This window comes from Pogona vitticeps, chromosome 6, assembly GCF_051106095.1.
Source record: "Pogona vitticeps strain Pit_001003342236 chromosome 6, PviZW2.1, whole genome shotgun sequence".
NCBI lineage: Eukaryota > Metazoa > Chordata > Lepidosauria > Squamata > Agamidae > Pogona > Pogona vitticeps.
Window position 1 is genome coordinate 88773711 of NC_135788.1, and position 25234 is coordinate 88798944.

General features: G+C 41.1%; 1 protein-coding gene and 1 long non-coding RNA gene across 4 annotated transcripts; one reads left to right on the plus strand and one right to left on the minus strand.

The window, feature by feature from the left end:
• Window positions 1-5273: 5273 nt before the first annotated feature.
• On the minus strand, window positions 5274-7840 carry LOC140708412 (uncharacterized). Its single transcript, XR_012088579.2, has 2 exons — window positions 7733-7840; window positions 5274-6188 (listed from the first exon to the last, which is right to left on the minus strand). It is a non-coding gene; the product is annotated as an uncharacterized LOC140708412 (long non-coding RNA).
• Window positions 7699-24560, plus strand: METTL16 (methyltransferase 16, RNA N6-adenosine). 3 transcript variants are annotated; one of them, XM_020811689.3, is made up of 10 exons: window positions 7699-7880; window positions 8023-8169; window positions 9644-9846; window positions 10596-10736; window positions 10988-11103; window positions 13004-13146; window positions 16000-16069; window positions 18294-18383; window positions 22652-22825; window positions 22930-24560. In XM_020811689.3, exons 2-10 carry the CDS (start codon window positions 8042-8044, stop codon window positions 23515-23517), a joined length of 1653 nt encoding a protein of 550 aa, XP_020667348.2. In that variant the 5' UTR covers window positions 7699-7880; window positions 8023-8041; the 3' UTR covers window positions 23518-24560. The 3 variants fall into 3 exon arrangements, with proteins under 3 accessions (XP_020667348.2, XP_020667350.2, XP_072860262.2); XM_020811691.3 differs by having other exon boundaries at window positions 7750-7904; XM_073004161.2 differs by having other exon boundaries at window positions 7806-7924.
• The last annotated feature ends 674 nt before the right edge of the window (window positions 24561-25234 follow it).

The window sequence follows — 25234 nt, forward strand, 5'->3', positions numbered from 1 at the left end:
ATACGTTTCGGTTGCCTATTGGAATTCAAGGAGTTTCCTCTTTTTTGGTCATGTCAGACCCACAATGTACTCACCTGCTCTAGAGGATGAGGTTACACTCCTCCTTCAAAACGTGCTATCCAGGAGGTGGAGCTTGACTGCAGTGAAGCCAGCAACTCCCGGCAACAGCTCCCGGGAAAAGTTGGAACCGCCCAGCCTGTCGTCCCTCTAGAAAGGTGGGGACGGAAGGGGAGGCCAGGAGAGGTCACCCCGAAGCAGATGATGAGCCCAGAATGTAGAAGATTTGGCAGCAACTGGGTTTTTCTTCCCTCTGAAAATTCACCCAAACATAGACCGGAGAGGGAAGGCCATTTTATGGCAGAAAGCTGCACAAAACTCCACCCCCAATTTTCCCGAGGAAGGAGAACAGAAATACAGCCGAAAATACACAACAGCAAAGTAAGCCTTTGAGTTATGAATAACCTCATTAAGCTGTAAAAGTAATTAAAGGGAAAATATTGACCGAAAGGAGAAAGAGGAAGCGGCGAACCGTGTATGCCAGCTTGCATTTTTTTCAAAGCGAACTGACTGATAAACAGCAAGTTTATAATTAGCAAGCTGGCTCAAGGTCATTCAGATACACAGTGAGACGGAAAAAAATTGTATTTCTGGAAAAAAAATCCCAGAGGAAATACTACTCAACAGAGAGTGAAATCTTGTCAATGCTGTGTAATCTGGACTTTTCTTACTAGTTTGAGTGGGACTTTGAAAATAAAATCTTGTCTTTGGAGCAGGAGGTATAAGCTTTTGGGAATAAAAAAACAGGTGATGAATCATCAGTGTGGCGACATAGACTGAAGAGTGGGAGAAGCCAGTCGAATGGGACTTTGATAACAGAAGTGTCTTTGGTTTTGGAAGGAAGAATAAATCCCTGGGAACAACGGACAGTAAATTATCAGCTCATCAGCGAGAGGAACTTAATAGAATAGACGGAGGACCTAAGAAAATCAGGTCTGGAGTTATTAAAGAACTACGACGGTTTTTCTTTTTAGGAGAGACTGGCTCCCTGTTTGATGCTTACTTTGGACTCTCTTTTGGCTGGACTGTGTGGATTCTGAGAACACTGCTATAATTTCTAGACAAGGAGGGGGAAGATATACCTAGGAGAGGTTTTTGATGATGGATGTGGTTTGTTGGTAAAATAGTGGAATCAAAAAAAATATTATTTATACAAACCATATGTATTGGAAAGATGGAAATGACCCCCGAAAATGTTAAATATCAATGGTTGGGAATGTTGCCAGATAAAGAATGGCTGGTTACCATGCAAATGACAATAATAACAGGATTTCAGCAGGTAATTGAGCACCTCAATCAGGCAGAAGATCTGATGAAAGGGAAACCATCAGAGGTTAAACAACAACTGAATGAAACTGCAGTAACTCCAGAACAGTTTTTATTGAGAGCGATGCCAGGTAACATAGATGAGATTAAGAGTTACCATGTGAGCTACCCAGCTATAAAAGTTAGAAAAGGTGATGTTAAAAATCAGACTACTGTCCTGGATTTAATTTTATCTCCCCAAAACTGGAAGAAAATAGAGGCACAGAAACGAGAGAAGGGTACTGAGAAAATACGGGAAGTGCCAGAAATGGATATCTTTCCAGACAGGCTGAAGGAAAACGAGGCAGAAGGAAAACGAAAGAGGGGATGTATTTTATAATTGGTCTCGATTTCTTGATAGAGTTGGAATAACTTAGATTTAAATTAAAACATGAATATAAGCTGATATCTAGAGGATAATCAAATAGTGTGTGTGTGTGTGTGTGTGTGTGTGTGTGTAAAGAATACAAAGTTGTTTTTTGCATTGAAAAATGAATAGATCAGAGGCATGTATACCTAATATGAATAGAGTGGATGATTGTATATTCTGTGTTCTCCTATCCTCAAAACCCTTTTTTCCATCCCTTACACTCCCTTTTACCTTTTGTATTCTCTACCCTATTCCTAGTAGTTTAAAAATAAAAAATTATTAAAGGAAAAGAAAAAGAAAAAAAACGTGCTATCCAGAGGGTGCCTCCCTAAGATGTTCGCTGCTAGTAGTCATCAAATCCTTCTGAGCTTTCCAAATCTCCCTAGTTGGTCACGGGGTCCAGGTCATCACGGACAACATGACCACCCTGTATTATATCAACAAACAGGGTGGCACCCATTCTTTACATCTTCTATATTTAGCAATTCAGCTGTGGGAATGGTGTTACGATCACCACATCTTTCCCATAGCTCTTTATGTGGCTATGGAGAACAACAAGGTCACTGACCGACTGAGCTGTCTTATTACCCAAACCCACGAGTGGGCTCTCAACAACACTGTCTTCTCTCTTCTCTTCAGTTGGTGGGGGATGCCAGGTCTCGACGTCTTCGCCACCAAGGTCAATTCCAAATGCAACAACTACTGCTCTTGGGCAGGAAGAGGAAAGAATTATCTAGGCGACACATTCATGGTGGACTGGGGCAATGTTCTTCTTTATCTTTTTCCACCTATTCCACTCATCTAGTACATGATAGTCAGGCTCCGCCAGCTAAACTCAGATGCCATTCTACTAGCACCGTGGTGGCCTCATCAACCATAGTTCACCACTCTCAGAGCCATAGCTATTGACTTCCTGAAGCTACCCCTTCAACTGTCCCTTCTGATGCAGGATGAGGGTCAAATTTGCCACCCCAACCTCGACTCTCTACACCTCACTGCATGGAGAATTCCCCTAACATAGCTGAAGTCTTAAATAGGGCTAGGAAACCATCTACTCAATTGCTGTATTCGTATAAGTGGAACACTTTCATCAAGTTTGCTGCATCGCGGAACTTGCCCATGGTTCCTGTCTCCTTGGATGCCTTGCTGAAGTTTTTTCGTTGTTTGACCGTGGTTTGGCTCATTTAACATTGAAAGTTTATATTTCCGCGATAGTTTCATATCAGCCTGAGGGGTCTGAAGTCTCCTATTTATTTTCTCATCCCATTTTACAGAGATTTCCGAGAGGCTTGCGGAATATGCGCCCATCTACACGACCTCCACTTCCACAGTGGTCTCTACAGATGGTTCTCCGCATGTTCGCTCATCCACTGTTTGAGCCCATGGCCTCGACGAATCTCAAACTTCTTGCTATCAAGACTTTGTTCTTTGTGGCTATAACTTCTGGACGTTGAGCAAGCAAGCTCTCCGCTCTTCAAGCTGAGGCCCCTTACATTCAGTTTTATCCCAACAAGGTTGTCTTATATCCAGATGTGTTCTTTCTTCCCAAAGTGATTTCTGATTTCCATGTTAATTAACTACTAATTCTTCTGACATTATTTCCAAATCCCTCTTTTGATCTTGATAGCATGCTCCACTCCCTTGACGTTCGTCGTGCGTTAGCATTCTACATTTCCAGGACTAAGGAATCCCACACTTCCCCCAGACTTTTTGTGTGCTTCCATGGCCCACAAAAGGGCTCTCCTGCCTCTTCGCCATCTCGAGGTGGATTGTCTCAGCCATTACTTTGGCTTATGACTCCGCCAGAAGTGCTGAAGGCACACTCCACGAGAGCAATGGCAACATCTACAGCTTGGTTGTGTGGCACTGAAGTCCCTGACATCTGTCAAGCGGCCACTTGGTCTACACCCTTGACTTTTGTGATGCATTATTGTCTTGACATCAGGGTCAAGAAGGAAGCAAGTTTTGGAAGGGCTGTGTTGACTTCGTTGTTGGCATGACGGCCCTCCTTCTGGAAAATTAGCTTGCTAGTCACCCATTTGTGTGCATTCAGAGGCCACAAAGAAGAAAGAGAGCTTACCTGTAACCATGGTTCTGTAAGTGGTCCTCTGTGAATCCACACATCCCGCCCAGCCCCCACCCCCACTGTCCATCACTTGGTGTCTTGAGCTTTGTGGGGTCAGAGCCTTGACAGCGGCGGACATTTTCAGAACTGAGGTATTACGGGTGAGTGGAGCATGCGCACCACAGGGCAACGTCCTACTAATCATGTATTAATCTCTAGAATATTCTGAAGAGTCCTGTGCAGGCGCAGTAAAACATTTGTGTGGATTCACAGAGGACCAGTCGAAGAACCATGGTTACAGGTAAGTAACCTCTATTTCTGTCAGATGTGTCATGAAGTTGGTGCCCATGTCCAAGATGCTGAAGATTCTTTGAGCACCAGCAGGGATAAAATTGTATAAAGGACATGATCCAGATCTCTGAAAAGGACGTGCTTTTTGTTTTAGACAATTTTGCAGTGTTGTACTTGTCTCTGGTCAAGTAACAGGCAGAATGCCAGAAGCATATGTGTCCATGCACCTTCAGTTGTAGGAATTCAAAGCAATTTTAAGTGGCAGCCATTAATAACAGGATTCTTCAGATAATATTCTATAAGAATGGTAAATTTAAAGAAATCTCCAGACTGATCTCATTAGAGGGTCAAATTCTGTGGCTTTCCTCCCTTAACTTGTAACATGCCAATGTAAGTATATCTCAAGTATAAGTGATGAGAGAATTATAAAGTTAACCAGCCAATAGACATTTTGATGCTTTACACCAGATTTTTCCACTTCAGTCTTGATCTTAGAAGTCATCTGAGAGAGTGCTGAGGTAAATATAAATAGGTTCTGAACTTAATCTCAAGTCTCTGCCCTAAGATATACTGGGTGTTGACATGCCCCCAACTGTGTCTTGCTATTTTAAGTGGCTGCTAAATTACCTTGCAAATTAACCTCTCTGCCTCTTTGCAATTAAGACCAGGCAGGTGAATTTGTCATTGTCAATGAGAGCTTCTCTCCCAGACTATATCCAGGCAAACTTGTTTCTCCTTGGGTCATGCTGAGGATGAAGAAACTTTCCAGTCCCTGTCCTTCCAACAGAAACTTCAAGGGATAGATGAGAATGATCCAGGGTAATTAACACAGGCAAGTTCTGAAATGACTGGTTTTCTGTAACAGGAAATATTCCTAGTCCTGAAACATTTAGATTTATTAAAAACTGCTAAAGCCGCCTAGTTGCCGAAATGACTAGATAGGCGGGGTATAAATAAATGAATAAATGAATAAATGAATAAATGAATAAATGAATAAATGAATAAATGAATACATACATACATACATACATACATACATACATACATACATACATACATACATACATACATACATACATACATACATACATACATACATACATACATACATACATACATAAAATGATTCTGCACTAGATTTTAAATTATTCCCCTAAACAGCCATTCAGAAAAATAGGTGGCTAATTCCTGAAATATTGCAACTTTAATTCATACAATTCATAGATTAATCAACAACTTTAGTTGGCTGATAGGTGAATAGAGGTCAGCTTTCTCTAGTAAGGCAAGATAATAGGTACAATATATTAAAATATTAATTTAATTCCGTTTGTATATAAGACAGAATAAAAGAAAATACTGAAAACAGTCTTTACTGCTAGTAACATGTAAGGTCAAGATGTCATCATACTTGAAGCAGAAATACTGAAATCCATGAGAAATTATATTGAGAAGTCCCATTGATTTCAGTAGTCTTGCTCTGTTGTTTGCTGTTAAGTCAGAACCAACTGATAGTGACCCTAAACAGGGTGTTCAAGGTAAGTATTTAAGGACTGGCTTTACCAGTTCCACATTCTGTGAGATTCCATGGCTTAACAGGGATTTGAACCCAGGTCTCCTGAGTCCTAGTCCCACACCACACTGAGTATTGGTTTTGCTCTTGGTATATCTAAATCCGAATAAAACTCAAAAAGTGGCATTTTGTTAAATTCCTTCCTAATTTACCCTCACAACTCTAAGCTACATCAGGCATGAAAAGTGACTTAATTGTAATTAGTTAAAATGCAGGTGAAAAACTAAAGATTATTTGATATCTAAACAGTTTATTTCTGCACATTTGGATGATACATCTTCCCCAGTAGGAAGCAATCCTTGACTGTGCCAATAGTGTCGTTATATGGTGCAGTTGCTAGCTGGCCGACTTCTTGTTGCCCTGGTGAATTCAGGAGTTCGCCTTTGCTGGTCTAGTCTTGTCAGAAAGAGACATCCGAGTTCTTGTTTTACTGGTTTTCCTTCTACAGTAAATCTTCCATGGCAGTCACTAAACTTTCCCTATGTGTTAAGCCATTGATTGATTGGAGCCACCTAGAGTGGTCGAAATGACTAGATAGGCAGGGTATAAATACAATAATAATAATAATAATAATAATAATAATAATAATAATAATAATAATAATAATAATAATAATAATAATAATAATAATAATAATAATAATAATAATTGATGAGTCTAGAATAAAACAGCAGTATCTATATATCTGTGGAGATTCACAGTTATCCAGATGAGGTTATCTGGAAGATGAGTCATGGCAACTGGACTTCTTTCCTATTAGGTTGAAACATTTACAGTTGAAAGCTTTACTGATCATAGGACATGTAATCTGACACATCTGGAGGGCACCAGATTAGGTATTATCATTTGGCACATATTATGACCCTTGGAATCTCTATGATGAAAATTTGATCTATATACTTTATGTTGGAAGTTGAAGTGGAAAATCAATTCGATGTAAGAAGTGGAACGTGCAGCCTGCAATACAAAGGAATTACTCTAGTACTTTTGAACTGCAGCCATTATTTTAAGCTAGCTAAGGCACAGACTCTTTCATATCTAATCACACCAGCAGATAGAAGTGTTGGTTCATGCTGAATGCTGTTTTTTGTATAGGCAAGAGTACCACGAACCACAGCCATCATCAGAAATTTAGGCGCCATCTCCGTCATGCCCTGCCCTGAGGCATGGGTGTAAGGAAACAGAGCAGACTCATAGCCTTGGAGAAAATGTCTGCTTTTTAGGAAAAAAAGAAAAGTCAACGGGACCAGGAGGCATTGCCTTTAATTTTCCTAACACCAGTAGAAAGCCCCAGTTACCCCATCCTAGTGTCAGAGCCCTGCCCCGACCACGGGACAGTTGTCCATCATAACCCTCAGGGTAAATCCAGTAGTCTATCCGGAAAGAAACGGTGGGGGCAAGAGCTCAAGTTGTACAGTATTTCATACGGAGTGTGTTAACAAGTTTCCGTGGCTCCAGTTGTTTAAAAAGCCGTCCTCTCCATGCCAGTGTAATCCATCATCTTGCTATAAAAAGTTGGAGGGAGGCTGCGACGAAGAAAGAGCTCTTACCACCCTGCAATTCCCTCAGCTAACAGCACTATCATGCACCCGAAGGCCAACAAGGTAAAGGTTGCGTTGTAACAGCGTTATAGTCCTCCGCCCTCGCCCATGAGGGAGAGCAGGCGAGGGCCCAGCCCTGCGGTCTTTCGACGGCCGCAACCAAGGAGGGCTCCGGGCAGCTGGAGCCACGGAAACTGTCCTCCTAACCAGTCCCTGCTGGCGGGGAAGCAGTTCGGAGAATTAATAGGGGGAGGAAGGGAAACTTTCTGGACCAGGACGTAGCACGGACAGAGAAAAATAGCACCACTCCTCGAACCTCCCCTTCGCGGCGGCAACTGGCGCCCCCTTCCTTCTCCGCCGCCTAAAAAGAGCGGATGAACAAGGAGGAACGCACAGCCTCGCTCGCCTCAGGGCCACTTCGACCATGGAGATGGCAAAGGACAGAACGGCACCTTCGTTTGGTCGAATAAAACCAACACATGAAATGCTGCGGACTTCCGGTACACGGCCCTTTTCACCATCGAGATCCTTACCGGAAGTTCAGGCTGGGTGTCGCGCTCTCTAGCTTCCTTCCTACTTCACTTCGGGTAACTTTTCTCTCCGTCGCATCTCGTACGCCTCCGCGGAGGGCGCGGGAGAGGATGGAGGGACGCTCGCGGAGGAAGCATTGAGAGAGCGCAGGTACGCCTGCCGGAAGGAGAATGCGTATGTGTGCGCATGCGCGCGTAAGGTGGTATTAAGAAAAGCGCTGGGTGCTGTGGTCCCTTTCACAGGCAGTACGCAAGTCTGATATGATGTCTTAATTTATCTATCGTTTCAACAGGCTTTCTTTACCCCTCGCAATGGCCCTCAACAAATCCATGCATGTAAGAAACAGATACAAGGACAAGCCGCCTGACTTCGCCTATTTGGCATCCAAGTACCCAGAGTTTAAGCAACACGTGCAGATAAACTTGTCGGGAAGAGTCAGGTAGGTTAGCATCCATACGTGTACTGAATAATATGGTAAGAAAGACGCTTTGCCAAATAACGAACAACCACGTGCTTGGCCTGAGCAGTTTGCAGTCTAAAATATAGCGCATTCTGGTGGCTACTGCGAAAGTGTGTGTTTGGATCAATTGCAGATACTTAAGACTACTTTCAATAAACGAAAATTGCTAAATTGTATCTTTTATATACAGTAACTGTCTTTTAAGCAACTGGAAGAGGGACAAGAACCTTGCTAGAAAAGTGGTTCTTATGGGGCCCCCAATTGCTTTGTGGGAATTTCAGCTCCCAGAAACCTGAGGTACCATGAGCAGTGACTAGGGATTCAAGCACTTGGGCATTCACAGATTTGAGTATGCTGAAAGAAGAAGGTGCAACCTAGCATAAAAAAGAGTTGGATTGAGATGAGTTACTGCCTCTTATGTTTTATCTGTAGGCTGCCTGTGTGGTCTGCATTAGGAGTGGGTCTAGATCCTTACATCTTAGAAGGGAGGTATCCCTAAAGAGCCAAGAGCCACAGAGACAGCAAGTGTTAATGATCCACAGTTGACACGGTTTTTGCTTGTGTGCTTGGGAAAATGTGCTACCACCTTGGTGATCTTTCATTCTCTGTCCCATGGCTACTGTGTCTCATTTCTGGCATCTCTGCTGCCAGAAATGCCACACACCGGGGGGGGGGGGGGGGGCTGTGTTCTAGGAAGGACTGATGTAGAGAAAATATTGAGTCCTGCCAAACTGAGTGGAACATAAATACCAGGAATACAGCAATGGCCAGTGGGTCTGGTGAAGAATAATGAGGAGTGTTAGATGGTTTCCTTTCACAAGCAGTTGAAGATAGCAAAGGAAGGGTAGGTGGCTACCACAGCTAGGAACATAGGTAGTTTCTTTATACTGAGTCAGATGAGAACTTAGAAAGGTTAGCTTTTCAACTATAGCTGCCAGAATCTTCTAGCTAGTATGGTCACTGGTTGGGTGAATCTTGGAGTTCCTTTCTAAGTGTAACCTTTCTAAGCTGTCATTTAAGACAGTGGTTTGTAACACAGATGTTCTTGGATTGCAGTTCCCTGAAGCCTTCACCACCAGCTGTGCTGGCCAGGGTTTCTGGGAGTTGTAATCCAAAAACACCTGGGTTAGCCAGGGTTGGGAACCACTGCTTTAGACCACTGGCCCAGTTAACTCAGTATTATGTACTCCGACTGGCAGCTGCTTTCCAGGACCCCAGACAAAGTTCTTTCTCAGCCTGACCTACAGGTAATAGGGGTTGAACTTGGGACCTTTTTTTTTTTCATGGTGTGGCATTTTCCCTGAAATTCTGCAATTCTTACTTTCAAATCTGGATATAACCCAAGTCTGTGTTTTTATTTGTGTTTTTGCCTGTAATGCATTCCACATTGTTTTCCTTGAGGCACAGCTCAACACAGGATGTCTTCAGTTGATCTGTATCTCATGCTTTTCAGTGTAAACTTCAAAGATCCAGAAGCAGTGAGAGCCCTGACATGCACGCTGTTAAAAGAAGACTTCGGACTTCAAATTGACATACCGTTAGAAAGGCTTATCCCGACTGTTCCCTTGAGACTTAACTATATCCACTGGGTTGAAGACCTGATTGCTCAGCAAGATGCTGCTGCTAAAGGCTCGGTGATATGGGGAATAGACATAGGTATGCGTTAAGCTGGTGACTATCAGAGCAGGCCTATTGTCCTGCAGGCTTTTTATGTCACCTCATCATCCGTGCAGCGTAGTCAGTATTTTGTATATATTTCCAGGACAAACATTGAAGTAAAAACATGCTGGAACAAAAAGCACAGAACAGAACAAGGTTCACTTTTACATTGTCCATGGCAAAACAGTTGATGTGTATGAAGCATGAACTGGTAACATCTCTGGACACCAAATGCACTAATTTTAACCACATAATACCTTTGTAATTGTTCCCTATCTGACATACATTTTGACAGAGACATTAACACATGGTGCTCTCCAGTGCATGATCCACTGTGGTGCAGGCAAGAAAAACTTAGGGAGTGGGATGACCCATGAACCCCATCTCACGGGATTCATGACCCCCTTTATTCCTAATCTGCTAACAGACTTATTTCATCAGAGAAACATATAGGTTTCTCTGATTTGAAAATGCAGGCCATCTTTTCTTATCAGTTTATAGTGGCTTAATCTTGCCTTTGTGTAAAATATCAGCTGCTGTAATAATGATATAGATACAATGTCTTGTGAAATGATGGATTCAAGTCAAAACATAAGATGGATGTTTTCTCTGATAGCGGGCATTCTGTAGTAGGTAACTTATTTTAAGACATGTAATAATAACTTAAATGCGTTGTCAGTAATATGTTTTGGCCACTCTTCACTGTTTTAACTATGAACATTTTCTCTCCCTTGGTTATGATGTAGGTACAGGTGCATCTTGTATTTACCCATTACTTGGTGCAACTTTGAATGGGTGGAATTTCATTGCGACAGAAGTGGATGATGTGTGCTTCAGCTATGCTAAGAAAAATGTGGAGCAAAATAACCTTTCTGGTCTGATAAAAGGTACCCTTTTATATCCATTTTTCTCCTATGTAATAAATTACAAATGACTCCTATGTAATAAATTACAAATGGAGGAGAAAAATTGGACTTTCAATTCTGTAAAGTTACTCAGTTACGAAAGCCAGAGTTTGAGAAAAGGGAGTCAAGACTCCACACTGATATGAAAGTTGTGTATTGTATAACAATTTCTGAACATTCGAAGGAAATTAAGCTAGTGCCTGATCAGCCCTTTCCTTTTCATTTTCTTGCAGTGGTGAAAGTACCACAAAAAACGCTCCTACTGGATGCCTTGGAAGAGGAGTCTGAAGTTATCTATGATTTCTGCATGTGCAATCCTCCCTTTTTTGCCAACCAGCTGGAAGCAAAGGTGTGTTGACTGCTGTCCATGTGAACTAGGCCTTTTCCGCTGATGCTGGCAGATGCTCCTTTGTCTATTTGCAACAGCTGTTAAGTTTAGTTGTTGGTTACATAGATACACACTTGGTAGATGCTGAAGATGCTCTGCATCTGTGTAGTTTTCATCTAATTGATTTGCTTGGCTGTATAGCAAGGCAGACTGTTCTTCTCCACATCTAAATTATGAAGACACTGCCAGCTGTGTGGTTTCAAGAGCATACTATTGCTTTATAAAATGTAAGGCAAACAGATATGGTTGTAGCTGTCCATGTGGCAATGAGTTTGCCTAACTCTCCAAACCAGCCCTCCCAACTTTACTGCATTTCAAATTATTTGTAACTATACACAGATCTGCCAAGGATGGTCTCATTTTCCACATACAATAATTTCTTGTAATCCAGGGATCTGCAGGTGAAATGTTAAGAGAGAAGAGAGTACAGTTTGGAAGTTTGGAGTAAAAGGATTAGTTTAAATTTAAGAGAGCTAAAAGTGAAAAGCTTGCTTAAATGGGAGAGTTTAGCCAAGAGACATTGAAAGTCTATATTAATAGTGATATTTGTAGTGTTACTAGGAAGAAGGATGACATGACAGTGGCAGAATGAATATGACTAGCAAAGTGAATATGGCCAAGAAGAAAGAATGAGCTAAGATATAATAGCATTATCTATCAGGGAATATTTAATACTAAAGCGTAGCAGTCTTAATAACATCTTGCAGAGAGTAACCAGATTATTATCAAAGATGGTTGTTGTGGGTTTTTCAAGCTCTTTGGCCATGTTCTGAAGGTTGTTCTTCCTAACGTTTCACCAGTCTCTGTGGCCGGCATCTTCAGAGGACAGCACTGGCGAAACGTTAGGAAGAACAACCTTCAGAACACGGCCAAAGAGCCCGAAAAACCCATAACAACCATCAGATCCCGGCCGTGAAAGCCTTCGCAAATATATTATCAAAGAGTTACAATCTGTTCTTTGCTTATATAGTGATATCAATCCACATGGCTTTGTATAAAGTTAAAGTGGAATAAGGGACATACAGGTGAAACAGCAAGACAGCAAAAAGCAGGAGATGGAATAGTAATATCACAAAAGTGACCATATTTTTCTGTGTATAAAATGACACTTTTTCCTTAAATAATACACAGAAGGCAGCTCTTTACCGCTGCCTTTTGCAAAGGCATGGGGCTTAGCAAAAAGGAAGGGGGGAATTGCTCCCTTCCTTTTTGCTAAACTCCGTGCCTTCTCAAAAGGCAAGGAAAAGTGGCAATCACTTTGACAGCTGCTTTCCTTGCCTTTTGCCAAGGCACAGGGCTTAGCAAAAAGAGAGCCCTTTGATCCCTGCTTTTTCTAATTTGGGGTTAGAAAAAGGGAGGGGTCGTCTTATACATTGGGTCATCTTTTAAACGGGAAAAAACGGTATATGCCATCAAGTCATTTCTAATTTGTAGCAACCTTGCGAATTTATAACTTCCAGGAGATTCTGTCATTAACAGACTGTAGCTTCCAGTATTATGCATCTCATGCGTGGTCTTCCTGTTTTCCTCCTGTATTTCATTTTTCCTACCAATATTGTCTTTTCCAATAATCTTGTTTTCTCATAGTATGTTCTAAGTATAATAATCCATTTAGTCTTTTTCCTTGTAGTACATTTTCAGGCTGATTTGATTCATGTGTCTTTCTGGTAATCTGTGATCTCTGTAAAGCTGTCCTTCAGTACCACATATCGTATGAGTTGATTTTAACGCTAGAAAAATGGTCTGGGGTTGGAAAATAAAGTTCAGTGGCATCAGCATACAGATTCATGGGATCTAATTTAGTGGATCCAAGGACAACTTGCAAATATTTTATGAAACAAACACTTTGTTCCTCTTCTAGGGTGTAAATTCTCGTAATCCTAGAAGACCCCCTCCAAGCTCGGTCAACACAGGAGGAATCACTGAGATCATGGCGGAAGGAGGAGAGCTAGAATTTGTCAAGAGAATTATTCATGATAGCCTGCAGTTGAAAAAAAGGTTAAGGTAAAAGATTCACATAGAATCAAGTCTAATTGCCTATATTGCCATTGCAATCCCACATTATTTTTTAATATGAAATATGACCCAAATATATTCAAAATGAAAATAAAGTAATCTTTGTATACAGACTATTTAAAAACAAACCACCATATTAAGTACTAAACAAGGTGATTAAAAGCACACAACAGACCCCCTATTTCCTTAAATTATTTTTTCAGACAAAACAAATTTGGTCACCCTCAATAAAATGTATAGCTCATTGCCTGAAAGAAGAATACATGTCAGATCTATTACAGGCTTATTAGCAATGTACTGTAAAATATTAGCAATGTGTTTATGCCTTGGTTGATCATTTGGTTGAGAACCTAATAGGAGATACAAAAGAGGCTTCATCTTCATTGACTCACAGATTCAAATTCTCTCAGCCTGACCCACCTCGCTGGACTTTTTTGTGAAGATCATGTGGGAAGGAAAACAGCCATATATACTGCCTTAGAGGAAAGCTGGCTTGTAGATGTAATCCAAGGTGGCTGGAATCCTCTTGCCATAACTTATACCATGTAAGTCTGATGATAGTAGCAGCAGGAGGTTTTTTTTAATTTAAAATTTCATCTGTCCTGAATGTTCCAAGATTCCTGAGTAATCCCTTTCATCATTGGGAGGTTGTGGAGGCTGAGGCACATGAGGAATAAGTCTTTAATTACCAAAAATGACCACCACTTGAATCACTTACCATGAGCGGTGATTTCTGTTAATTAAAGACATCTTCCTGTCCCATCGCCCCCACAATTTCCTAACAATGAAAAAAGATTTCACAGGAGCCTTAGGACCTTTGGGAGATAAATGGGGAAATGTATTCTTGAAGGCGTTCATGGGAAATGCTTCATTTCTGTAAAATTGCCACTGCTGCTGATGTCATCAGAGTTACGCAGAGCAAGTTATGAATTGTAACCAATAAATTTTTTAAACCAAGTGTTTCTACACCATCTTTCTCCACGTTGTCCTTTAAATAATTTCAGGCAGTCACTAGAAAGTTCACAATCGACCATTTTCTCAGTATTAGAAAACTCTATTATGAATAAAACTGGGTGTTTTGATATTTCTGAAAGAAAAATATGTAATCAACTACTAGCTGATCAAATAATCAACATTTATAAGCTATTTTTAATTGTTCATAGAATTAATAGCATTGGTGTGAAATCGTCTAAAGCAATTAGTCACTAAGAAATGTTTTCTACATTTGAGTTACCTATTTCCACCTAATATAGTCACCTGTAAATCTCTTTCCATGCATAGCTTTATCTTTTATATTTTTAGTCATTACAATATGTTATCCAACCTTTGCTAGCTAAAGATGACTGTCTCAGTTTGAAATAATGTACACTCTAGACCAGTGGTCTCCAACCTTGGGCCTCCAGATGTTCTTGGACTTCAGCTCCCAGAAATCCTGGCCAGCAGAGGTGGTGGTGAAGGCTTCTGGGAGTTGTAGTCCAAGAACATCTAGAGGCCCAAGGTTGGGGACCACTGCTCTAGACCATATATGCTAATTGCTTGTCTGATTTGTAAGAAATGAAAAAACCTCCCTTGATGGCCTGGTCCACACATGATGATAAACCCTGCAAGAACCCATGAGTTGTTGGTTACAAAGGGGATGCTTATGCATGCAGCCCCAGCTGTTCCACACATTGCAGCAGGAGTGGCAAAACCTCATGTAGTACAAACCTGAGGTCTCCCGCTGGTTTGTTTCTCACCCAACAAAGCAAAGAAGGAATCCAGTTTGTTTCAGGGTTTCTTTGTAGATTTCATCTCTGGTTTGTTGGAAACAGAACTGTAGCTGCACCTGGGTTGAAGCTGTCTGGTTTATTCCGCCACTTCTATGGCAAGAGGGAAGAATGACTGGTGTGCAGTGAGCATGCTGTGCTGTTCACCTGCAGCAAGGTTCCCACCGAGCTTTGCTTTGCCATGTCATGAACCAACCACAGACAACGTCACTCTTGCTTATCAGATCCTCTTCCCATAAAATATAAAATGGAAAATTAAGCTCTTCCGTCCCTAATCACTTCTGTCATTCAGAATATCTTCCCAATTTGTTCATTGTAATAGTGAGATATTAATGGGTAGGAACTAATTTGTTCCATTATGTCACAGAGGGAAACCCCATGGCCCTTGGAATACATATAGATCATCCTCCGTGGCTGTTCTGGTGGTCACTGGGCTCCTGCCACCACATTTGCCACTGTGCTGCTAGCAAAAATCACAAGGGGCCAACAAAGAGAGACTGTAATATTATAAAGTGGTTTCTTCAGAGTCTCCTTGGGAATGTAGGCATTCATCTGTATGTGTACAAAATACATAATAAGGTCTTTATATATACATATAAAAAAGAAAATCCGAGGCATGTGCTGCATCTCTAACATCACACTGCAGCTACAAAAAGTCAGTCTTTTTTTAAAAAAAAAAATGTTTAATTACACAAATTTTGGATTTAGTACAATCTGAGAGGTGCTACTTCGCACTCATGAGTGCCTCTGGTTCTTTTTTTCTGCTCCATGATTGTTGCAGAAACATGTAAAGCCTTTGTTCAGTTGGTATTTTGTCATCTGTCTGAATATGGTGCACATCCCTAAGGTTAACCATTCATATGTTCATCTACTGTAGATCCTTTCCTTTAGGGGACAGTTAATGTGAGAGGCATGCATTCCAAAAATATTTCTTCTAAACAGAGATTCTCTTAACTGCTGTCACCATTTTAAGGCATAGTGAATTGTATGTCTCTTTAGTTCAAATGCTGTTTTTAGTCAAGCCATTCCTGCAATTTGTTCAGTGATTTTAAAAAAATTGTTGTCGTTGTAACAGGTGGTACAGTTGTATGTTGGGCAAGAAGTGTAGTTTGGCCCCATTGAAAGAGGAGCTTCGAATCCATGGAGTAAGTATTTCTTTAAATGTGCAGCAGCCAGTTTGCAATGTTTGCTTAGTTTTTGTTGTCTGCTATTTGTTTAAATTGTTCTTCTGTGGTATAGCGTCTACTGATACAGTACCCTCTGATGCACTGAAAAATCTAGCACTCTTCTCTATCAAATGTGGATCTTGAAAGGAAGTCCCGCTTTCGCTGGTCCTTTATTCCACATTACTTTGTGCAGTTCCCACCTCAGTCAAAGTACTACCGTTTTAGCAGTAGAGAATGGCTGAAGATGCAGTGTGCCCTGTGTGTTAATGCATTTGTCTTATTCTGAGTACATTCACACCAGCAATGATTTTGGGTTTTGCTGTGAGATGTCTGTTGTCCTTTTTAGTGCATATACATGCATTCTGCAATACATATCATTTCTCATTTTCCCCTTGACTCTTTCTAGTTTGTGAACGTTTATAATTTCCCAGACATAGAAAAGAGGCAAGTGCAGTGACTATCAAAGATACACTGAACAATATAGCAGGATCTTTCAGTCCAAAGTACATGCGGCTGTTAGAAGCGTTGTGTTGGCGAGTCTGCTTTCCTGCGAGCCTTCCAGGTTTCCTCTTAGTGGGATACACCAAGCCATATAAAGAAGAAAAGTGGGCTGCCACTGCCTATGTGAAATTGCTAGTGTTCTCTGTCCATCAGTATATTTATGCATCATGCTGCCTGCACTCCCAGCTCTTTGGTAAAAGTTTTAACTCTGCAAAGGGAGAAAAACTAGGTAAAAATATTTTAAATAAATAATAGAGGTTTGGGGTGGTGGGATGGATGTTAGGGGATAGAATGCTGTCCCCTAACATCACAGTTCCCTGGCTGAATTACCATCTGGAGTTTCTCTAGATTGCATGAGGAAGTCAGAGAGTGGGGAGTGAAACCTGGTACATTCAGACAGTGCTTTGAAAGGTCCCTTGACACACACACAACTCCACATCTCTAGAAGAAGAAATCCATTATGCTCCATCTCACCCACGACTTCAAAACCATTCTGCCTAGAAAATCTGTATCCTGCCTACTGTTCTACTGAACATTTAAACTGTAAAATTATCAGAAGGGCTTCTCAGTATTAGACTGGCTTAGCTTCAGCATGTTTGTTTTGCCTTGGGCTTTATGATCTCATACTGATCTTCAGACCACTCTGTTGTCCATGATGAGAGACTTTAGGAGAAAATTGTCATATGATGGTTTCTCTCAGAGAACAGTGTGTGCTGGTTGGGTTGGGCCTGCTTCCTGTGAGTAAGTCTCACATCAACATTTTGTTTTATGGCCTGGCAGTAATAATGGCCAAGTGTGGCATTGCTCTTACTTCCCTCCATTCTCTCTTGCACACAGTGTGGTCTTTTCTATGTTCTAATACAGCCAAATATATACACATGCATGGTCTTGGGACAGAGAATGCATGAGTATGACTCTGTATACAGTGGTGCCTCGCAAGACGATGTTAATTCGTTCTGTGAAAAGCTCTTTCTTGCGACAACATTGTCTTGCGAAACGCGGTCCCCCATTGGAATGCATTGAAATCTATTTAATGCGTTCCAATGGGGGGGAAAGTCTTGCAAAAATCGTCCATAGAAAACATTGTCTTGCGGAACGTGGTTCCCCATTGGAATGCATTGAAACCTATTTAATGCGTTCCAATGGGGAAAAATCGTCATCTTGCGAAAATCATCTATAGAAAACATCGTCTTGCGAAGCGCAACAGCGATTGCAAAAACCAGTCGTCTTGCGGATTAATCGTCTTGCGAGGCACCACTGTATATGGCATCCTCCCTTCAGCAGTGATGATCCCTGCAGTCTACCGAAAGCTGTTTAGCAGACTGTACAGATTGTTTATAGCAGGAATGTTCCATATAGGAAGCATTGTGTCACAATCATGCTCCCCATAGCCTGAGAAACAGCTGAACTATGGACAATTAAGCTAAAAAGAGGTATTCAGCTGAACTTGGGCACAGACATTTGTGTGGACCTCGCCAAAAGCCTCGATGCACTACATGTGGGCTGCAGGTTGCCCACAGGTGACGTAAGAGTTTCTTTTGTTTTTGTTTGTATGATTTGTTAAGTACTTTAATGTGCAACTGAGAAAATGTAGTGTTACCATGGAGTGTTTGGGAGCTCTCATTTAAATATATCTGAAGCTGTAATGAGATGGCTGAAGAAAATAACATTCAGCCTATTGACAAAAACCTTCCTTTTGCAGGTTTCTAAAGTCACTCACACTGAATTCTGTCAAGGTCGCACCATGAGATGGGCACTAGCTTGGAGTTTCTATGAAAATGTTAAAGTGCCTGTAAGTACCACTCACCCACATCTGTACCCTCCTTATGATCCTGTTTGAGTCTAGATTGAGTCTACATTGGGAATCACTTTAGAGCTGGGATATCACAATTGCCAAAGTTGTTGGTTTCATTGATGTGATCAGAGCTAAGGGGATTTCCGTGTTAGCAGCGTTCAAATTTGGCTTCAGTTGTATGATTTACGTGAATTAACTTGGCAGTAACTATTTCTGTACATAAGAAAACACATCTTGACGTATAGTCCGGTGACTGAACATAGTGGGTGCAGGCATTGAAACATTTAGAACGGTAGCATAGACCCTAGAGAAAGAGGAAGGAGGGGAATGTTTTTCCCTCTACCGTTTTGCTTTTCCTCAAACGCACGGAGGACATTAGCTGTGCAAGTGGTTGCAAATGGCACAGATTGTCTTGTTTGTCTGCTCAGATTTGGGCAGGTGGTACTGAATGGATCATTAGTGAGTATCTTGAGCTTCTTTCACTAATTGATATGCTCTGCCTGAGCAGCTCCGACCAGTCAAGATGGCTTCTCTGATATGCAAGGTTTCAGGCTGCAACTGTGCATAACGTCAGCATATGCAGCACATTGGGCTTGCGTTTGTTGAAGTATGATTTCCCTTCTGCCTTAGAGGAGAATTATACTGATAGACTTGCTAGTGATGGCATTTGTAAATCACTTAATGTGTCCTATGTGAGAAGAGAGTGAAGGAAAAAGCATGAATGAGTTTGAGGGCTCTTTACCTTTGATAGCAGTCTGACAGAAATTCAACAGAAAATGCTTCCTTTCACTGCCTCTCAGTGATAGATTTTTGTGTGTTCCAAAGCAAACAGCAAGAATCTCTTTTTGAAGAGCAATCCACAATTTAGCAACAACCACCTGCCTTTTGACACCATGTAGCAAATTATAACCTTTAAAAAACATTGTACACTTAAGTAGGGTTGCAGTCTTAAGCATAATTAATTTCTTATAGTATCTTAATGTAATTTTATTTCTTTATATGTTGTTGGTAGCACCTTTAACTTTCACTGTTAAAGCAATTCTGAATCAATATATTTTAGAAAAGGAAATTACTTTGGCATAATATGAACTTTTCTGCAGTTTTCTGGAAGAGTTCTGTTGAGTGACACAAGAATTACAGTGGGGTCTCGACTTACGAACGGCTCGGCATACGAACGTTTCGACTTATGAACCGCTCTCATAGGACTATATGGACTCGACTTACGAACTTAGATTCGAGTTACAAACTCTTTTCCCCCCTTTTTTTTAAAAGCTAAGTCATCGTAGGTTAAAAGGAAAAAAGAAAAAAATTATCCCCCTCTAGTGGCAGAAGGCGGAATAGCAGCTTCCCATTAGTTTCTATGGATGAAAAGAGCAGATACGGATTAAATGGTTTTCAATGCATTCCTATGGGAAATGCAGATTCGATTTAAGAACTTTTCGACTTGAGAACTGCCTTCCAATACGGATTAAGTTCGTAATTCGAGACCCCACTGTACCCTCCCTGCCAACCAAGTATATTTTTTCCTGATTTCTCTACTAAAAGTAAAGCCTTATTGGCTAGAAGGTTCTGGGAGTTGTAGTAAAATCTAGTTTTTTTTTAACTCTAGACCATATCCAGAAACATTTCAGCTTATCTGCAGTGAGGAGATGCTGTAGATGGTTGGTTATTTCAGGCCCTCTTCCTTTGCTTTTTCAGCTTAGAGAGCTCCCTGAAATGACACGCATGCCAGTGCCAGTTGTGATTACATCACAGACTTATGTGATGGAATTGTGATGCTTGTTGTTTACTGTTTCCTGCCCACTTGAGTTTACCTTTTTTCTTCTTCACTAGCATTGTGCCCAGAGTTGACATTTGCAGTATATAGCCAAATACTGCATTAAATTATCTTTTTTTGTTTTTGCTTTATTGAGCACCTTGTATTTCATTAATAAATAAAACACTTATTTCAGTTATCTGATTTTTCCTCATTCCGATTCAATTGTGGGAATTTTGTGTATATGGTTTTGTTTTGTTCCCTCTCCAGTTTCCTGAACTCTCTTACCTCAGCTCTGATAACAAGCATGCAGGATGCTGTCAGGTTGACACTGCTAGTCCCAGCATCCTGAAAAAAAGGAAAATGAGCTTACATTCCTGTAGAAGGGCCTGCGATACCAGATATAAGAGCTCGGCTGCGGCCATCCAGCTTCTGTCTAAAATTCCTTAACCAGTCAGAATGCGGTATAGTTGGAATATTTTCTGCCTACAGAACAAAGCTAGGCAACATTTCGACTTTCCTATGCTGATCATTCAGAAATAAGCCAAAATGGCAACCCCTAACTTCTTTATTACTTCTGTTTTTTATAATGCAACGGAGTTGCAAATATACCTAGTTTTTATGTTACAGGTGATTTCATACATACACAAGTACAGTGGTGCCTCGCACAGCGAGGTTAATCCGTCCCGGATTAACCCTCGCTGTGTGAAACATTGCTGAGCGGGGCAGAAAAGCCCATTGGAACGCATTAAACATCGTTTAATGCGTTCCAAATCGGCTGAAAACTCACCATTCAGCGATGCTTCCGGGGTCTGGCAGCCATTTTCGCGCCCTCCCCTCGCTGAACGAGGGCACGAAAATGGCTGCGATCAGCTGTTCCGCGGCTTCAAAATGGCCGCCGGAACAGCCGAAAGGGCCGGGTGCAGCATTTTCACGCCCTTGGTAAGCAAGGGGAGAGCGCGAAAACGCTGCGCGCAGCCATTTCGGCTGTTCCGGCAGCGTTTTCGCGCCTTCCCCTTGCTTACCAAGGGCGCGAAAACGCTGCACCCGGCCCTTTCGGCTGTTCCGGCGGCCATTTTGAAGCTGCGGAACAGCTGATCGGTGGGTCGCAAAGCGAAGGTCGGTAAGCGAACCGCTTACCGACCTTCGCTCTGCGATTTTCACCCATTGGGGCCATCGCTGTGCGATCGCATTAGCGATCGCGAAAGCGTCCTCGTAGAGCGAATTCATCGCTCTACGAGGCGCTCGTTGTGCGAGGCACCACTGTATTCCTTTAGAATGCTGTTCTGTAAAAGACTGATCCATGCTTAGCAGCAGTCGAATAATCATTTCTGCTTTACTATTGATAGAATAATAAATAATCTTTATTGAGCATTTCATTGTTTTCTTCTATTAGCTCCTATGCATTTAAGCCACCTTGAGTTCCTCTTGAAATAAATAAGTAAATAAATATTTTATCAAATACGTTTTTTTTTTCCAAATTTCATATTTGTATGCAGCTTTTCCCTGACCTCTTCTACTTTGGAATTTTCTTTATTTGGAGATTTTATCATTCCTGTGTTAACTTAAAGAATGTCACTGAAACAAAATTACTAAACTCTTCCCTGCCACAATAGGGTGATTAACTTTGGCAGAACTAAAGGCTGAACATTTGCCTCCAGCATCTGCTGCAGGCTGCACAAGGCCCAGAAATTAGCAAATCTGTGGAAAATTTACAGACAAAACAGGAAAGGCCTGTACATTCACTTCCAGTTTTGATTCGGTGGGGGTACGGTTGTGGGATTCATTTCTGCAAAAATGGCTGCTTCTAGAGACCTCTGGAAATTGCCAAAGGTTTTCAAACATTTTGGTACTGGGGTGTTCTGCAGTGACTCTCAGACCACACTTTGCCTATCTGGATAGCCATAGCCGCCTCAAAAGGCTGCTGTGGAGGATGAGAGGGCTGTCACTGTCAAAGTGGGCCGCAGTATGGTGGGCTGGTAGGAGGAAGGGGCAGGAAGCAGTTCTTCCATAAACTTCTTTAGCATAGAATCTGGGCCTGTTTTTAAATGATTTCCCACTCTCCCAGCTAAATCTTATACACCATCGCATCTTATTCAGAGATGTTTGGAGGGAGATGCAGGTAGTTGCATGATTGAGGATGGGATGTGACAGACAACTTTCCTTCCAGGGGCATCCTTGAGTAAACTTATAGTTGGATATGAACTTGAGTTTCAGTGATTCCCCTCTTCTTTATCAGTCTTCCACATCCACTCTACTTTGTTCTGGAGGCCCTGGTCCTCTAGAAAGGCTTTGTAGAGGCACAGGAAGCTGAAGAGAAGGAGATAGAAAACTTTCTTTTCATAAATATTCTTAAATCAGCTTATTTTAGGATGAAAGCCCTTGTCAGAGCATTGTAAGTGAATTTCTGTTCATGTCGAGAATGATGGCATGATTCTGCTAATACAGTTTTGATTTCTAAATCTTCTGTTCAACTCTGTGTTCTTCTGTGGTGTGCTTTCCCCCTCAGTCACCTCCTTCTAAGAAAAGAAAACTAGAAAAGCCTCGGAAACCAATTACATTCCTTGTTTTGGCTTCTACAGCCAAAGAACTAGCTACGAAAGCCCCTTCAGTAGGAATAGATGCTGTTGAAGGCATGGCAGTAGTTGCAGCATGGATTCGAAAACTTCTCACTGACCTGAAGGTACAGAAACTAACATTTATGTTTTTCACTGTTACTGTACTTTCGAAAATGGCAGATAATCCATCAGAATTACGCTCAAGTTCTGTGTTTGATTAATTTGATAGGTTCAGCATAAAAATCTTCCCTGTGACACAGATGAAGTCAGCTTATTTCTAACAGCTTTGGAAAATTCCTGGATCCACTTAAGGAGGAAGAAAAGGGACAGAGTCAGGCAATTGCGTGAACTTCCTCGAGCATCTGTTGATTTCCTGCAAACCCCAGAAGAGAAGGCCCAGAAAAACACAAGTAATACCACAGAATCTGAGGGAGACAAGAGTGAAATTGCCAGTGAACCATCTGATCACAACCATGAGTCACCTCAGGATAATAAACTCAACAGTGCACTTGTCATTAATAAGGAAGATATCCCGGGCCATCTTGAAGAAAACAGCACAGCAGCAGAACCAGCCTTAGATGAGTCCATTGATGGAAAGGAGGAGTCCAGCATCTCAGGCTCTGATAACCAAACTGAGTCTGGGCAGAATGCCAGCACATCCAGCGAATGGTTCCTTTTCAAATGTGTGTTAATTGTGAAGACAGAAGGACCTGATTTCCTAGTAGAAATGCACTGGATAGAAGGACAGAACAGAGACTTAATGAATCAGTTGTGTACATACCTAAAGAATCAAATGTTTCGGTTGGTTACTACTTAAGTACCTGTGCGAGTGAGGATGATTGTATTACTCTTATATTTGTGGTCTTGGTTTTGTGTTTAATATATTTTTGACACCATTGCTGTGAAAGATAACTGTTTTTAGAATACTTATGAAGTGTGAAGGTGAAAAAAAACATGTACAGAAACCCTGAGTTGGATCAGAGCTCAGTTATTCTTAGCTTTTGATTAGAATAAATGGGACCTAAGGTGTGACTTGCTCTTCATATTGCTTTCACTGTGCAGCTAACTTAGTCTGAATCCATAACTCTTCATGTATCCTTTGGTATTTTATTAACAGTTGTTCTATGTACTTAGAATCAATATTGTACATGCCTTCAAAAGTCAAATCTGTTGTGGGTTCACTGCTGACTTTTTCATCTGCTTGGAAATTCTACACAGTTGTTTTAGAATTGTAGAATACTTGAGTTGGAAGGGGTCTATAAGGCATTGAGTCCATTCCCCCTGCTCAAGGCAGAAAGCCAAATCAAAGCAGATCTAACAGATGGTTGTCCAGTTTTCTCTTGAATGCCTCCAGCATTGTGCTTTGGGGCCCTGCCTCCCTTGACAGTTGCCTCGTGAATATTGCTGAATCTTGGATTCTTATGAAAGAAATATTTTTCTACATGCTATAGCTTCTGTTTTGAAAGAAAAGGGAAAAGATGTGTTCGTTTTTATCATGGAATTGTATGAATCTGTGGTACTCTGATTTATTTTGATGAAAAATTATTTTTAAATTGAAAGTTGATGTAAAACCAGAGTGAATACAGGGCTTTCAGTGCCTCATTGTCACTGCTAGTGATTTGCATCACGCAGATGACAAGATAAAGCTATTGGAGTAACGCCCATTTCATTCATCTTCTACATTCATAGCATCCATTCAGTTCATTGACAAGTCTTGGAGCAGTTCATGAAGCTTTTTTTGTATGGGCAACCAACCAAATCAGGAAGTCCTTAATTAACTGCAATTTCCTATTTCTTCCAGATCAGAAAACAAAGGGCTGTGGGCCTGAGGAAAAGTAAATAAAAACCCTGGATCACAAATTTTATCAGGATTTGTGTTTTGTTTATAACCATTGTTTTATCTAGCAGCATTGGGGAAGGCTGATGGAGGAGGTAAGGCATCTTTTTGAGTCCACAGTTCTCCATAGCGGTATGCCCGTCCCACTTCTGAAATGTTAATTTTAATAAAATAGATATTGTACAAAAAGAACCAATCCAGGCATGAGAAATGTAAGAAACACTGGATGCCATTGTTACCCTGAGCCATGTATGGTGATTAAAAAACAACGGCAACAACATTTTGAGCTTTCTTCAGAACAAAAAAGAAAAGAACAGAAAGAAAAGGAAAGATGTTTTTGATAGTTGAAGAATGTAATACTTGGGAAGTTTGCAGACTTAGCTGAGTGCAGTTTTAATCACAGATTGTTAAGAATCAGCAAAATATATTAAAAAGTGCAACAGTCTTTAGAGGTTTGCAGCAGTAAACCTTAAGGTGTTGCCTTGTATTATTTTACTTGGTCTGGCATTGGCTTTAGAATGTATTTTTTGTTAAGTGCCATCCAAGCAAGTGTTAATAATAGCATCTTAAATTAGAAGGTGGCTAGAGTTACTCAGTTATTCAGCCTGTTGAAGGATGAGGGGACATGACTACATTTATGCAAAAATCAAGTGACATTGGCCAGAATCCTATTGCTTGGCTTAGCTGAAGGAGCCAA

Excerpts from the sequence above, each read along its gene's own strand:
- METTL16 (XM_073004161.2), top strand. Across the intron at positions 8,170-9,643 it reads AACTTGTCGGGAAGAGTCAG|TGTAAACTTCAAAGATCCAG; the intron begins GTAGGTTAGCAT and ends CATGCTTTTCAG. Across the intron at positions 13,147-15,999 it reads CAGTTGAAAAAAAGGTTAAG|GTGGTACAGTTGTATGTTGG; the intron begins GTAAAAGATTCA and ends TCGTTGTAACAG.